The sequence below is a fragment of the Macrobrachium rosenbergii genome, chromosome 10 (genome assembly GCF_040412425.1).
Source record: "Macrobrachium rosenbergii isolate ZJJX-2024 chromosome 10, ASM4041242v1, whole genome shotgun sequence".
NCBI lineage: Eukaryota > Metazoa > Arthropoda > Malacostraca > Decapoda > Palaemonidae > Macrobrachium > Macrobrachium rosenbergii.
Window position 1 is genome coordinate 76,959,707 of NC_089750.1, and position 17,239 is coordinate 76,976,945.

A 17,239-nucleotide genomic window follows, 5' to 3' on the forward strand; every position below is an offset into this window, starting at 1 on the left:
ACCTATTTATCCCCCCTATTACTGCTTCAGAGCTCGCTATTGGCACTAATGACGAATGACGGTCATTTCCGGATGTAATTAGCGCGGAAGCAAACACGTGGAAAGATTCGTTAATTATCTACGAGAGAAGATGATAATTTGATTTATGGAAAACAATTAACGATAATTATTAGCGAGCTCGCGGTAATGAGCGATGCATATTGTCAAATGCGGGTTCACAATGGGGAGACTGCGTGCAAAAATTCTAGTGTGTGAGAGAGAGAGAGAGAGAGAGAGAGAGAGAGAGAGAGAGAGAGAGAGAGAGAGAAAAGGGGGAGAGAGACAGAGGGTAAATGTCCAAGACTAAAGATCAAGAGATCAAGCGAGAAAAAATGTACAGTAATTTTGATTAGAATATGAGAGAGAGAGAGAGAGAGAGAGAGAGAGAGAGAGAGAGAGAGAGAGAGAGAGAGAGAGAGACTAAAGATCAAGAGAGAAAAAGTAAATGTACAGTAATATTGATCGGAATATGAGAGAGAGAGAGAGAGAGAGAGAGAGAGAGAGAGAGAGAGAGAGAGAGAGAGAGAGAGAGTAAATGCACAGGAATACAGATCAAAATGAGAGAGAGAGAGAGAGAGAGAGAGAGAGAGAGAGAGAGAGAGAGAGAGAGAGAGACGGCTTTTAAAATTTAATTCACATAACAAAATAGCCTTGGTTAAATACACATTTCCAAAATTTTTACACAAATAGAAACTATATTCAACACGCATTTCCTTGCTTACAAATACATACATACATACATACATACATACATACATACATACATACATACATACATACACTTGCATATGAAGTCTCTCTGGCGAGTCTTTCTAATGAGTCTTTATTATAAGTCTTTCTGGCGAGTCTTTCTAATGAGTCTTTATTATAAGCCTTTCTTATGAATCTTTCTGGCGAGTCTTTCTTGCAAGTCTTCCTAACAGGTCTTACTTAAGAGTCTTTCTAATGAGTCTTCCTTACGAGTCTTACTTTAGAGTCTTTCCTATGAGACATTCCTTACAAGTCTTCCTGACGAGTCTTTCTTACGAGTCTTTCTAAAGAGTCTTTCTTACAAGTCTTCCTGCCGAGTCTTTCTAAAGAGTCTTTCTAACAAGTCTTCCTGACGAGTCCTCCTGACGAGTCTTTCTTACGAGTCTTTCTAAAGAGTCTTTCTGACAAGTCTTCCTGACGAGTCTTCCATACGAGTCTTTCTACTTACCGATGAGTCTTTCTGATGAGACGAATGGATGAATTAACAAATATATAAAAAAATAAAAATTATCAAAATACAGGGAAATTTTCCAACATTCACTGGCTACTCACCAGAACTTAATACACATCTATGAGCCTTTATCAGAGTCTTTCTAATGAGTCTTTCTTACGAGTCTTTCCCGTAAAGACTCACCAGCATTAAAAGGATATCTGGGTTGAGTGTGGGAGATTCTCCATGCTGCAGTGGTTCCACTGCTTGAGGTTCCGCCGACCACGTCTGAAATGGAGTGGGGAATTCCATTAAAAAATGTTATGGAAGAAAAAAAAGTAAATTTATATGTATATATATAGTAGGGAATTCCACGGTGGCATAGGTTGCTTAGGAAAGTATATACGTTTAGCTAGTAGGGTTTGTTTAATGAGAGCTAGATTTTGTTGGAAAAAGCTTAGTGTTTGGATATACATATATATATATATATATATATATATATATATATATATATATATATATATATATATATATATATATATATATATATATATATATATATATATATGTATTGTATATACACTTTATATATATACCTATTCTTATATATAAAAAATTAAACATATATACAATTTTATATATATATATATATATATATATATATATATATATATAATTTTGTATATATGTATAATTATATATATACATATATATATATATACATACAATTAAACCGTAAATGTTGACCAATCTTCAACATCACCAACATTCTTAACATTCTTTCACAAACACCAACATTCTTATCCAAATCTAAAAAAAAAATTCTCATAACTAAAAGCTAAAACTAAGACAAAGACAAAATAAATATGAGACCAATAAAGTCAAAATGTTTCCAAGAACGAGTACCTTCTAATATCAACATTTTTCCAGTGAGTGATAATTGACTAATTCATTGGTTACTACAACTGGCGTCACGTAATAGTGATAATCTCCTTTTCCATAAAGTTTTTTTTCCAAACTTCCAGCTGCACTTAGACACTAGATTCTGGAGAGAGAGAGAGAGAGAGAGAGAGAGAGAGAGAGAGAGAGAGAGAGAGAGAGAGAGAGAGAGAAGCAATGATACACACACACACAGATAGAGAGAGAGAGAGAGAGACTTAGACAGACAGGCGGAGACGATGAAGAAGCGAATGGCCCTAAGGGCGCCAGATGTCTCCCCCTCGTCTCCTACTGACGAAGGGCTGAAGAAGAAGAAGAAGAAAAAGATAAGTTTCTCTCCATCTCTCTTTGTTTCTATTTTTTTTTTCAAATCAGAGAACAAGCGAGGATGAAAAAAGCCATTTAACAAGAACTTGGTTTGCGTAAACAAAGGTAGAAGGAGCATATACACAGAGTCTAATAATCTAGAATTAGTTATGTAGGTAAGCTAACTTAACCTAACCTAACCTGACCTAACCTAAGCTAACTTATTTACCATAATATTATTTGTTACAGACAAGATTGGTGTTATAATGGACCTGGCTTGTTCATGCACTTGTTCATGCATACAGTATTTTTTTGGGTGGGGAGGGTGTGTCAAATTAACATATTTTTCCTTTGGGAATAAAATTAGGAACAAATATATATATATATATATATATATATATATATATATATATATATATATATATATATATATATATATATATATATATATATATATATAATTTGCAAAGTAAATATAACTATATAAACACAAGTTGCAAAGGTAAATATAACTATATAAACACGAGTCGCAAAGATAAAATATAACTATATAAATGTAAGTTGCAAAGGTAAAATATAACTGTATAAATGCAAGTTGCAAAGATAAATATAACTATATATACACAAGTTGCAAAGGTAAATATAACTATATAAATGCAACTTGCAAAGGTAAACATAACTATATAAACACAAGTTGCAAAGGTAAATAACTATATAAATGCAACTTGCACAGGTAAATATAACTATATGATTGTCAGTTGCAAAGGTAAAATATAACTATATAAATGCAAGTTGCAAAGATAAATATAACTATATAAATTCAAGTTGCAAAGATAAATATAACTATATGAATGCAAGTTGCAAAGGTAAAATATAACTATATAAATGCAAGTTGCAAAGATAAATATAACTGTATAAATGCAATTTGCAGAGGTAAATATAATTATATGAATGCAAGTTGCAAAGGTAAAATATCACTATATGAATGCAAGTTGCAAGGATAACTATAACTACATAAATGCAAGTTGTAAAGATAAACATAACTATATAAATGCAAGTTGCAAAGGTAAATATGATTATATAAATCAAGTTGCAAAGAAATATAACTTATAAACAAGTTGCAAAGATAAATATAACTATATAAACGCAAGTTGCAAAGATAAAATATAACTATATAAATGCAAGTTTGCAAAGATAAATATAATTAATATAACTATTTCTTCGTGGAGGTGCAAAATCATTAGCAAGAACTTTAAACAAAACAATAATTATAATAATAAAAATACTGATATGAAATAACATAGATAAATATAAGAAAGCGAATTCAAACAATAAAAACTATGTATCATACGAGCATGAGAGAGTAACTTCATAGAAAACGTAATTCATCGGAAGAGTGACGGTATAGAAAACGTGAAACCGGAAAGTGGACAACAGCAATCTTGCAGATACATTATGCAATGTGTCTTCCACCTCGCAGAGGAACCTGCAATGCATATTATAACTAATCTGGGCTAAATTCCACATTTCCCTGTCTCCCTCCAGCTAGCTGCTTAGTATGCACACAAAGCCAGGCGGAGGATAATGCTGGTAATATTAAGCTTGCTTGGTTCATGCATAAGTTAGGGTCGTGTTTAGGAGACAAAGTTCATTCAGAGTTGGATTTGGTTAATTTGTGGTTAACCAGGTTGTCAACCGAGGTTGGTTTCGAGGTGTCTTGTTGGATGTTTAACATATATATATATATATATATATATATATATATATATATATATATATATATATATATATATATATATATAAATTTATATACATATATATATATATTTACATATATAAATGTGTATACATATATACATTTTTAGAGTGAGGTTAGTCATTTTCAAGGTTAAATATGTATTGGTACCCAGTGCCCAAATTAACAGACCCCAGAGGGCACTGGGTACTATTACCTATTTAACCTTGAAGATGACTCTAACCCCATTCTGAAAATCAACTTCAGATGATAAGATTCATTTATGTTTCCTAACCTTTAATTTACTCCTTTTGAGTTGTGTTACAAATCCTACGGTCCATTCATAATTTCCTAATCACAACTTAATCCTTTTTATTCAACACTACAAATACTACGATTCATTCATAATATCCCAATTAAAACTTAGTCATTTTGAATGAACACTCTATTACTATGATCCTTCATAATTTCTTATATCATACTCTTTTTGATTTAGCATCACAGATACTACGATTCATTCATAAGATCCCAATTATAACATACTCCTTTTGATTCAGCACTACAAACACTACTATTCATTCAAGTTTCCACACCTCTAATTTACTCCTTTTGATTTGGTGATATAAATACTACGATCCATTCATAGTATTTCCTGGCCTGTAACTCAGTATTATAATTCAGCTGTTAAAAATATAAATATTACGACCTGTCCTTTGTTAATCCTTAAGTTAACTTACTATCTTCCATTCAACGTTACAAATATTATGATAATCCATTCGTGTCTCTTCATTGCTTATAATTCAGCTTTAAAAATATTACGATTTATCGTTCATTACCTCCTAAGTTAACCTCAATTTAACCTTACAACTGTTATGATAATCCATTCATGTCTCTTCATTTACAAATACTGAGGTTCATCCATGTTTTCTCACCTTCAATTCACGACGCCTTTTCAACCTGAAGAATTGAACTGAGTTGAATATAGAAGTTAGGCCAAAGGCCAAGCACTCGGACCTATGAGGTCATTCAGCGCTGAAACGGAAATTGACAGTAAAAAGGTTTGAAAGGTGTAACAGGAGGAAAACCTCAAAGCAGTTGTACTATGAATCAATTGTTAGGAGAGGGTTGAGGAAAGTAAGATGGAAGAAGGAGAATGTGAAAGGAGGCACGGTAAAAGGAACGAAAGGGGGTTGCTCTCCAGAGCAAATGAATGGCTGTACACCAGGTCGTTTGAATTCAGTCGCGTCTTCTTGGGTCTTTCTGAATTACGGAACTTGTGAATGACATTTTTTCTGGGTTTCGAATTTGCCTATTTATATTTTCTGCTCAATTTCACGTTTAAATAGTTTTTTTTTTTTACTTCATCCCTAGCTAGTGAACGATATATTTACTCGGTGTTTTTATATTTATTTACATAAACTTGTGTGTGTGTTGTGTTGTGTTGTGTTGTGTTGTGTGTTGGAGTAATGGTGTGTGAGTGTGTGTTGTGTGCTGGGGGTACAAGTGTGTTTGTGTATGTGTGTTTGTGTTGGGGGTACAAGTGTATAGTATGTTTGTGTGTGTGTGTGTGTGTGCTTGTGTTTGTGTTTGTGTTGGGGGTACAAGAATGTAGTATGTGCGTGTGTGGTGGGGTACATTGATTGATTGATTTATGGCTCCTAAAACTGGGGTCACAACACGAGTGTTGAGTGTTGGTGTACAAGTGTATGTGTTGGGGGAACAGGTATGTATGTATGTATGTGTGTGTGTGTTGGAGGTACAAGTGTGTGAGTGTTGGGGAAGGGGGGCCAATCCCCCTGTTTCGGCACCCAAGTCAGCCACAATTTCCAGCCCCCCCCCCCCCCTTTCCCAACATAATTCCTTCGACCAGCTGAGCTTCAGCTAGGCTTTCCTTGGCCCTCATCAATATTCAAATCACGAAGTTTGTTGTGGTGGAGGATGAGGGAGGGAGGGAGGGAGGGGAGAGAGAGAGGGAGGGGAAAGGTGGAAAGAGGGGGGGAGGGGAGGGGGCCAGGGGCACTTTTAACTTCGCACATTCATTCGAACTGGCGCAGTTAGGTCATAAAAACATCGAGGAAGCGAGCGACTTCCAATTCACGTTGCCTCAGATAAAAAAAACAATTTCCCAGGATAACTTTTTTATTTACTTTTTTATTTCTGATTCGGTCGCGCATCTTCTTTCCTCCCTTTACGATTTTGATTTATATGATTCGGATATTCAAATTTTCTTTCCATCTGTAAATTCACTGTTTGAGCAGGTTTTGAGTTGATGAACGTAATAATTGTGACGCGAATATATGAATATGCAAATTTTTACAGGCGTTATTTCTTATCACATGCATATCACAAAGAGGTTGAAAACATGTTGGAAACATGTTGTAAACATATTTTCGACTTATTGTATGCATATCAGAAGCATGGAGAAGACATGTTGAAAACACATGCCAGGGATTTATTGCCTGCATTTCAGAAACATGGAGAAAACATGTTGAAAACACATGCAAACGACTTACTGCATGCGTATAAGAAACATGGAGAAAACATGTTGTAAACACATGCTGGCAACTTATTGCATACATATCAGAAACATGGAGAAAACATGTTGAAAACGTGTTGTAAACTCGTGCCAGTGGCTTATCACATGCATATCACAAACAGAATGAAAACATGTTGAAAACACATGCCAGCAACTTATAACACGCATATCACAAACAGGTTGAAAACATGTAAACATATGTTGGCGACTCATTACATGCTTCTCGCAAACAGGTTGAAAATATCTTCAAAACGTGCTATAAACACATGCTGGTGACTTATTAACATGCATATCGCAAGTTTGTTGATAACAAGTCAACGACCATAGATGGGAGAACATCTAAAGCACTGGTTAGGAGTGCCAATATGTCATGAACTTGTATACAACCTGTCAGTGATGTTTGTGATAATTTACCGACACGTTTACGACATGTCTTACTGCAGTGCGGACATAACCCTTCTAACAAGCATTAATAAATGATGCCAAACATGCATTTGCAATCGCAGTATTGAAGCTCTTTGAGGATTAAGTTAAAAGCATCATTCAAAATGCCAAACATAAATGAAAATATTCCATTAAAAGATCGCGAGATTAAATCTATCTTAACTTGAGGATTTAATGTATGCTTCAATAAGGCCTTTCTCTTCTTCTTGTTCAGAATTATCTATAGACGCAAATATAATCTTCCTCGCATGGGTAACAAATTCCCTTGGAAAATATGTATTGTCATACATAATATTTAGCAAATAATATTCAGCAGTTTCTCGAGCATTGATGTGTTTATTTTCTGGGTAATATTTGGAAGAAATCCAATAGAAAACAGACAAAAACTCACATCCATACAAACATACTGCTGTCAGATATCGTGGCTTCCACCATCCAGTAATAGCGACAATCATTACATAAGTTATATATAAATATATACTGTGGCTTTCACTATATATTACAGTGGTAATCATACAGAAGATATATATATATATATATATATATATATATATATATATATATATATATATATATATATATATATATATATATATATATATATATATATATATATAATATATATATATATACTTTCACCACCAAAACATGGCACTCACAATTCCCTGTGTCCTCTTGTTCTAAAAGAAGCAACAGAGAGAAGAGAATGAAAGTGCTTATTTTTCCCTGAGTTTTACCTCATACAGACTGAAGTTACTGGCACTAGGCCTAGCAATGGCACCTGCGCCACCCTCTTCGGAGACACTGCTGCCTCTCCTCCGGAGGCACTCGAAGGACTGGGCCCTTCGGCGCCGCCTCCTGCCACTTCTCCTCTTCTTCTTTGACCAGTCGGGGTCTTTGGTCAGCGTTGAGGGCATTCCGTTAGTAGTAGCAGTAAAAAGTAGTTGATGTCTTTGTCACGGCTCGGTCACAGTAATAGTAGTAATAGTAATTTCAGTAAGAGGTGGTATTCATCTTTGTAAGAGCGCGTTCTAGTTGTAGTAGTACTGAATCAGTCTGTAGAACAGCTCGTTCTAGTTGTAGTAGTACGGAAGAGGCCTCTGTAACGGCTCGTCCTAGTTGTAGTAGTAGTACTGAACAAACCTCTATAACAGCTCATTTAGTTGTAGTAGTACGGAAGAAACCTCTGTAACGGCTCGTTCTAGTTGTAGTAGTACGGAAGTGGCCTTTGTAACGGCTCGTCCTAGTTGTAGTAGTAGTGCTGAACAAACCTCTATAACGGCTCATTTAGTTGTAGTAGTACTGAATAAACCTCTGTAACGGATCGTTCTAGTTGTAGTAGTAGGGAAGAGACCTCTGTAACAGCTCGTTCTAGTTATAGTAGTACAGAATAGGCCTTTGTAATGACTCGTTCTAGTTGTAGTAGTAGTACTGAATAAACCTCTGTAACGGCTCGTTCTAGTTGTAGTAGTATGGAAGGAGCCTTTAGAATGCCTCGTTCTAGTTGTAGTAGTACTTATGGAGGAAAGAAGCCTCTGTGACAACTCATTTTAGTTGTAGTAGTACTACAGTACTAGCGCCAGGAAACCCTTGTAACACCTCATACTAGCTGTATCAGTAGTTACAGAAAGAAAAAGCCTTTTCAATGGCCCTCCTAAGACACGACGAAGGCATTCGCATTCCTTCGACAGTAAATTCTTTAGGCTTTTAAGGCACCATCAAGATTGTATGGGTATGCCCCATCCTGTCTAATTCTATTCCACTTTTCTCTTTTCCTCATTAAGTTATTAACATATCAGTTATGTTGTCACCTACATCATGGGTCAGTCCTTCTCTTGGCTTAAACAGATTCAGATTTCAATGAAAGTAAATATGTTTGGTTACACAGAACTCTTGATTAAAAGTAGGTGTGTGTGTGTGTGTGTTTGTAAACATATTGTTCCAGACAGTCACTGACGGAGCACTTCACAAGGGCATTTGCACATATAGACAACTAACATATAATCAAAACTTTTTAAGCAAAATGAAGAAAAACACTTAATACAGAAGAAAATAAACAATATTAAGTGTACATTCATAAGATGACAGAAAACGGAATGCATGGCTTAAGCCATTTTCTATCAATCTATCAGGGGAGACTAGTATAAATTGACCTCACCAAACTTTCATATGAAAGGAATTTAGGAAACGGAGGATTTTTACCATAAAAGAGGAAGTAAACATAACCTTCACCTTCAAGACTAAGTATGTTGTCATTTAAGATCGTTTTACGCAGCATAATTGAAAATAAAAGCGATAGTAATAGATTTCTTGCCTAAAATTACAGAATGCCATGTATTTAATTAAATGTGTATGGTAAACAGTTGTTTCTTTACCTAAATATTAAGCTACATCAAAAATAATCTGATACGTATATATACAACATTCATATTTTAACTTTGGAGATCAATTTGTGCATTGCAACTTTTAACAAAAAAATCGTTTAAAACATATATTCAGTTACTAGTACTTTTTATGACCGGAATAATAATAATAATAATAATAATAATAATAATAATAATAATAATAATAATAATAATAATAATAATAATAATGCACTAGGCCAGACGGATGAGGAACATAAAATCGCTTTAGCTCGCAGCTGTGAGGTGGGTGACAAAGCATTCCTATTTTAGGGGCAAGTGGGAGGGGCCATTTACTTTCACCCTTCCGGACATTCCTGAAACCGAATGCCTGTAATCGTCAAGGTTTTATATATATATATATATATATATATATATATATATATATATATATATATATATATATATATATATATATATATATACATTATATATATCTATGCATATACTTATACATATATACATATGTTCAGTCGTCCTATCCCTCCCATTCGGTAGGAAAACCAAAAGCCGAAAAGTAAAACGACCGCGTCGACAAAACGCAATAATTAAACGGCTTGCAAACCGTGATCGCGGTATTGCGTCACAACTAGAGTTAAGGAGGGGCGGGGGGGGGGGCTAGGTGCCCCCCTAGAGACGTAGGCAGGAAGTCGCACCTGGGGTAATCAAGGTCTTTGCACCTGGGGTTCTCCGGGACAACGAGGCAACAACAACTTTCGAGGTGACTCAACGCTCTCAATTCATATTAGATTGGAGAAGAAGAAGAAGAAGGAGGAGGAGGAGGAGGAGGAGGAGGAGGAGGAGGAGGAGGAGGAGGAGGAGGAGAAAAGAAGAAGAAGAAGAAGAAGAAGAAGAAGAAGAAGAAGAAGAAGAAGAAGAAGAAGAATGAAAAGAAGAAGAGGAAAGTGAAGAAGAAGAGTAAGGAGGAGGAGGAGGAGGAGGAGGAGGAGGAGGGGGATAGGGAGAAGAAGAAGAGGAAGAAGAAAAAGGAGAAGTGAATAATGCAACAAGGACGCTTATCTAGTTCCCAAGTCCATTCATAATATCTGTGAAACCAGGACGGGTTTGGATGCGTCATTCATAGAGGTAAAAGTACACAAAATGCATATTAGATTCCAGGAAACGAAGAAGAAGAAGAAGAAGAAGAAGAAGAAGAAGAAGAAGAAGAAGAAGAAGAAGAAGAAGAAGAAGAAGAAGAAGGAAGAACGGGAGAAGAAGGAGAAGGAGTTTTACACACGACATTTATAAAGTTGTAAATGAACCCTGAATCCATACAAGATTCAGGAAGAAGAAGAAGAAGAAGAAGAAGAAGAAGAAGAAGAAGAAGAAGAAGAAGAAGAAGAGAAGAAGGAGAATTAAACAATGGAGCAATTTCGCAATCTAGTTTCCAAGCCTATTCATAATGTCTGTAAAACTAGAACAAGTTTGGGTGTCTCTTTCATAAAGAGGTAAAAGTACACAAAATTCATATTAGATTCCAGAAGAAGAAGAAGAAGAAGAAGAAGAAGAAGAAGAAGAAGGAGACGAAGGAGAAGAAGAAAAAGAAAAAGAACAAGAAGAAGAACAAGAAGGAGAATTAAATAATGGAACAATGACGCTATCTAGTTTCCAAGTCTATTCATATCTGTGAAACCATTAAAGGTTTGGATGCGTCATTCACAAATAGGTAAAAGTACCCTGAGTTCATGCTCGATTTGAGAAGAAGAAGAAGAAGAAGAAGAAGAAGAAGAAGAAGAAGAAGAAGAAGAAGAAGAAGAAGAAGAAGAAGTCAATAACAGGACAAGGACGCTTACCGAGTTCCCTACTATCTGTGAAACCAGGACAGGTTCGGATGCGTCATTCATAAAGAGGTAAAAGAATCTTAATTTCATACTCGATTCGAGAAGAAGAAGAAGAAGAAGAAGAAGAAGAAGAAGAAGAAGAAGAAGAAGAAGAAGAAGAAGAAGAAGAAAAAGAAGAAGTAGAAGAAGAAGTAGCAGCAGTTTTACACGCGTCACTCATAAAGTAAAAAAAAAAAAAAGCAGTTTTTGAAGGATAAACTGAGGTCTTAAAGTGAATCAACTTTTTCTTTTTTTTACAATTTGATTGAATTCGATGCCTAAGAAAAAGAATAAATAATAAATTTAAATAATTTAAAAAAATAATTCATCACTCAACATAAGAAATCGAAACAGCAATGGCTGAAGTTTTTCTTGTGATTTTTGTAGATATTATTTAGAATTATGCTTGCAAACTGGAAACGGATTATGTAGGACATCAGCTTTCATTTAAGGGCCTACATCTTCTTATTTCCTAAATATACACATTCATTTTTCCCGGATTATTATTATTATTATTATTATTATTATTATTATTATTATTATTATTATTATTATTATTATTATTAGGGGAGTAGACCCTCTTTTAAACAGGTCTTATTAAAAAGGATGGCTGTATTATGCGAATTTACCTTATATAGTGTCGTTTCTATCTTCCTTATGATTCGCTTTTCAGGCTCAGCGATGTTAGTCAGCAACTGGCCGATATTCATGTTGGAAAAGGATATTTTAATGAAAGATATTTTAATAAAAGACTTCCCATATTCCGCACATTATCCTTTTCCAACATGAATATCGGCCAGTTGCTGACTAACATCGCTGGGCCTGAAAAGCGAATCATAAGGAAGATAGAAAAGACACTATATAAGATAAATTCGCAAAATACAGCCATCCTTTTTAATAAGACCTATTATTATTATTATTATTATTATTATTATTATTATTATTATTATTATTATTATTATATTTTTTCCCGAATTATTATTATTATTATTATTATTATTATTATTATTATTATTATTATTATTTAATCTGAATCATTATTATCATCATTTTATCTTGATAATAATAATAATGATTATTATTTTTTTATCTGAATTATTATTATTATTATTAACCTTAATTATTATTATTATTATTATTATTATTATTATTATTATTATTATTATTATTATTATTATTATTATTATTATTATTTAATCTGAATTATCATTATTAATATTTTCATCTTAATAATAATAATAATAATAATAATAATAATAATAAATAATTATTATTATTATTATTATTATTATTATTATTATTATTATTATTATTATTCTATCTTAATAATAATAATAATTATTATTCTTATTATTATTATTATTATTATTATTATTATTATTATTATTATTATTATTATTACTAACACTTCACAAAGGGAGAATTCAGTAACTGCGCGTTGCTGCCTCCATGTACTTTATAAGGTCAAACGTACATCATCATCAGGCGGTAAATTCCCTAACACAAAAGAAGTTCCTGATAATAGGAAGTTTTTGCCGATAGCCTCGGGGACCTGAATCTCGGGTCGTGGGCATCGGGTAGGGCAAGGTCTATAGATATAGTGCCCGTCAGCGCATTACTTAAGGTTCTTTGTAGCGTGCCTCCCTCTGGCCCCTAGCTGCTTCAACCCCTTTCCTTTCATATTCTCTTTCTTCCATCTTACTTTCCTCAACACTCTCCTAACAAGTGATTCATAGTGCAACTGCTTTGAGGTTTCCCCCCCTGTTACGCCTTTCATACCTTCTTACTGTCTCAATTTCCGTTTCAGCGCTGAATGACCTCATAGGTCCCGGTGCTTGGCCTTTGAGCTAAATTCTACATTCAATTCGATTCAACATGAATTCATATAAAATTGCTTTCGTTACAAAAATCATGAAAACCAAAATTTGGTTTTTGCTTTTATTTTATATATATTTTGTCTACAGCAAAATACCAAACATATATATATATATATATATATATATATATATATATATATATATATATATATATATATATAAAACCTATTGAGTCATCGATATATACAGGGCTCAAGCATTGGGGGCGGGGGGAGGAAGGGTACTACTTTCTCAGGGCCCGGCAGTCTGGGGCCTGGGGGCCCATGACAGCAGCTCACTTATTTTAACTTTTCTTTTTATAGAATAAACAAAATTAAAGGATGAAGGATGCTCAAGAGTGCCATCCTCCTCTAACAATACTATTATTATTATTATTATTATTATTATTATTATTATTATTATTATTATTATTATTATTATTATTATTATTATTATTATTATTAACTAACGATCAACTATATTTCTGGTACTTCCACTTACTCTCGCAATGAATTCATACAAACTAATTGAGCTTGATACATTCCTAGCATTTAATTTAATCCTGTAGTTGGGCACTTTTGAATTGTGTGAAGCTTGGGATGGAGGTGCAAGGCTCCCAGGGGTAGAGGAAGAGCGAGGAAGGTGCCCAGTTTCTAAGCAAGTACCGGTGCCCGAAAGGGCGATGCTTAGGACCTACACAGATCTAAATTACGTGAGATTCTACGTTCATTAAATCGGAATGGTATGGAATAGAGAATTTAGGCCAAAGGCCTAGCGCTGGGACCTATGAGATCATTTAGAGCTGAAAGGGAAGCAGGAGAAAGGTTTTGCAGTTGCACTATGAAACAACGGTCAGGGGAGGTGAATCGCAAGATGGAAGACAGAGAATATGAATGGAGGTAAAGTAAAACAAAATGAAGAGAACCTTAAGTAATGCCTACAGAGCACCGCATGAGGTGCGCTGATAGCATTAGCTTCCTGCGGGGATCATTATATCAGTTACACTTGAAAAATTTAACATATTAAGCAATAAATCAGAATGACTAAACTACAGATTTATATATAAAAAAAATGCGCCGAAGTTTCTTCGGCGCAATCGAGTTTCTGTACAGCCGCTACGGCGTATAATCAAGGCCACCGAAAATAGATCTATCTGTATGAACCGCGGCCCATGAATAACCACGGCCCGGTGATGGCCTGGACAATGTCGTTGCCAGATTGCACGATTGTCTAACTTAAACCTTAAATAAAATAAAAACTACTGAGGCTAGAGGGCTGCGATTTGGTATGTTTGATGATTGGAGGGTGGATGATCAACATATCAATTTGCAGCCCTCCAGCCTCAGTAGTTTTTAAGACATGAGGACGGACAGGAAAGTGCGGACAGAAAAAGTGCGGACGGACAAAGCCGGCACAACAGTTTTCTTTTCAGAAAACTAAAAAAAAATAGCCATCATATGAGAACCTTGCAATGGTCCCTTGCAATAAAAGAGAATGAAAATGCAATACTACATTGAAAAACTGGGCTCAGAACACACCACACTCAAGCGTGGATAGGATCACAGACACTTTGCCAAATGGAAGCACAGACAAGGACAGACAGAGAGAGAATTCCTAGTTTTTCATTTACTGTTTAAAATGACGAGGTTCCCCAGAATCATCTACTGGGGTCTTTCATTAAACAATTGACATTTTCCTCTCTCGTGGGTTTTGTACCAAATACCCTAAATTCCCTAACACCCCCATTTCATCCTCGCCCTCAGTATGTACTTCTCCATGCCCTAGAGAAATACATCTTCTCTCATGGGTACTGCACCAGATACCCAAATACCCTAATACCCTCATTTCATCCTTGCCCTAAGTACATATATTTCTTCATGCCCCAGAGAAGTGCATCTTGAAAAAAGCCAGCCAAAGGATATGTCATCATCTCGTTACAGCGACACAAAAGCGGTGAGAACTAACGGGTATCATGCCCAGGATATATCATGCCCAGGGTATCATGCACAGAACGGATGTGCGCACAGATTACCAACGTCATACTCGTTCCATACGTGATGTTAAGATGAGAATTTCACAGCCGAAACGGAAACGATGAACTGCTTGTATGAGTATATAACGTAAAAGAAAACTATCTGTCCGTCCGCACTTTATTCTGTCCGTACTTTTTCTGTCCGCCCTCAGGTCTTAAAACCTACTGCGGCTACAGGGCTGCATATTGGTATGTTGGTCATCCATCCTCCAGTCATCAAACATACCAAATTGCAGCCCTCTAGCCTCAGTAGTTTTTATTTTATTTGAGGTTAAAGTTAGCCATAATTGTGCTTCTGGCAAAGATATAGGTTAGTTTATTCTGTCCGTACTTTTTATGTCCGCCCTCAGATCTTAAAACCTATTGCGGCTAGAGGGCTGCAAATTAGTATGTTGGTTATCCACCCTCCAATCATCAAACATATCAAATTGCAGCCCTCTAGCCTCAGCAGTTTTTATTTTAAGGTTAAAGTTAGCCATAATTGTGCCTCTGGCAACGATATAGGATAGGCCACCACCAGGCCGTGGTTAAGTTTCATGGGCCGCGGCTCATACAGCATTATACCGAGACCACCGAGAGATAGATCTATTTTCGGTGGTTTTGATTATACGCAGGAGCGGCTGTACAGAAAACATGATTGCGCCAAAGAAACTTCGGCGCATTTTTAGTTGTGTTTTTTAGCTGAAGGAAAAAGCCTTATAGAGTGTAATGTAGTCTCAAGGCTTTTTAACTGACGGAAATGTCGACAGCAGATATCCTTAAAATGAACTGTGATTGGCTGGAGTTCATCTTCCCGCCCACCAACCAATGCATCGACCAATCACAGGCAAGAGAAGCATCAAATGATATCAGTTGCCAATATTAACCGTCAGCTCTTATGAAAAGTCTCGGGTAGGTTGGGAAATCTTGAGCAACAGATGGCAGGCTGTTTGTGAGGTACGAAAACAGGTGTTAGGCCGTTTGTGGGATCAGAAAAAACTGTTAGGCCGTTTGTGAGATCAGAAAACAATGTTATACTGTTTGTGAGATAAGAAAACTAATTATTAGGTTGTTTGTGAGAAGAAAACAAATGAGAAAACTAATGCTAGGCTGTAAGAGATAAAAAACAAATGTTAAACTGTTTGTGAGATTAAGAAAAAATGTTAGGCTGTTTGTGAGATTAAGAAAGAATGTTAGGCTGTTTGTGAGATAAGAAAACAAAATGTTAGGCTGTTTGTCGGATCAGACAACAAATGAGAAAACTAATGCTAGGCTGTTAGAGAGATAAGAAAACAAATGTTAGGCGGTTTGTGAGATCAAAAAACAAAATGTTAGGCTGTTTGTGAGATCATAAAACAAATGTTAGGCTGTTTGTAACGCATAAAAGTAAATTGTTAAGTTGTTTGTGAGATAAGAAAGCATATGTTAGGATGTTTGTAACTTATAAAAGTAAATTGTTAGGTTGTTGGTGAGATAAGAAACCATATGTTAGGCTGTTTGTTTGATAAGAAAACATGATGTAATCAAGTCATGAGATTCCCCAGGAAAAGTGACAACGTTTCCGTAAACTCGTCCATCCGTCAAACCGCACGCAACCGCTTGTCGTATTGAACGGGCACTATACGAAATCGTCTTATCACAAATATTTGACGAGAGAGAGAGAGAGAGAGAGAGAGAGAGAGAGAGAGAGAGAGAGAGAGAGAGAGAGAGAGAGCACCATTTACAACTGTCTAGATAAAAACAGCGATACAGGTACTTTACAACATCAACTTATCTCGAATATTTGATGTAAAAATAAAAATTTCTCTAAATAAGTTTCAGTGTTAGATTACAGACAGATTATATATATATATATATATATATATATATATATATATATATATATATATAGTCACCCTGATGTCTAAATCAAATTACAAAAACATAATCCATGGGAACCTCTTCATTATAATTAAGATTCCGTGAAAAGAC

The 17,239-nt window shown here is 35.1% G+C and overlaps 1 protein-coding gene across 3 annotated transcripts in view; it reads right to left on the minus strand.

Moving 5' to 3' along the window:
- Positions 1-1,361: 1,361 nt before the first annotated feature.
- LOC136842930 (uncharacterized) overlaps positions 1,362-17,239 on the minus strand; it is a 90,273-nt gene continuing 74,395 nt past the window's right edge. For all 3 annotated transcript variants that reach the window (XM_067110940.1, XM_067110941.1, XM_067110942.1), the window contains one exon: positions 1,362-1,507. In XM_067110940.1, coding sequence (XP_066967041.1) covers positions 1,397-1,507 — 111 coding nt within the window. In that variant the 3' untranslated portion in view covers positions 1,362-1,396. The remainder of the gene's footprint in view (positions 1,508-17,239) is intronic.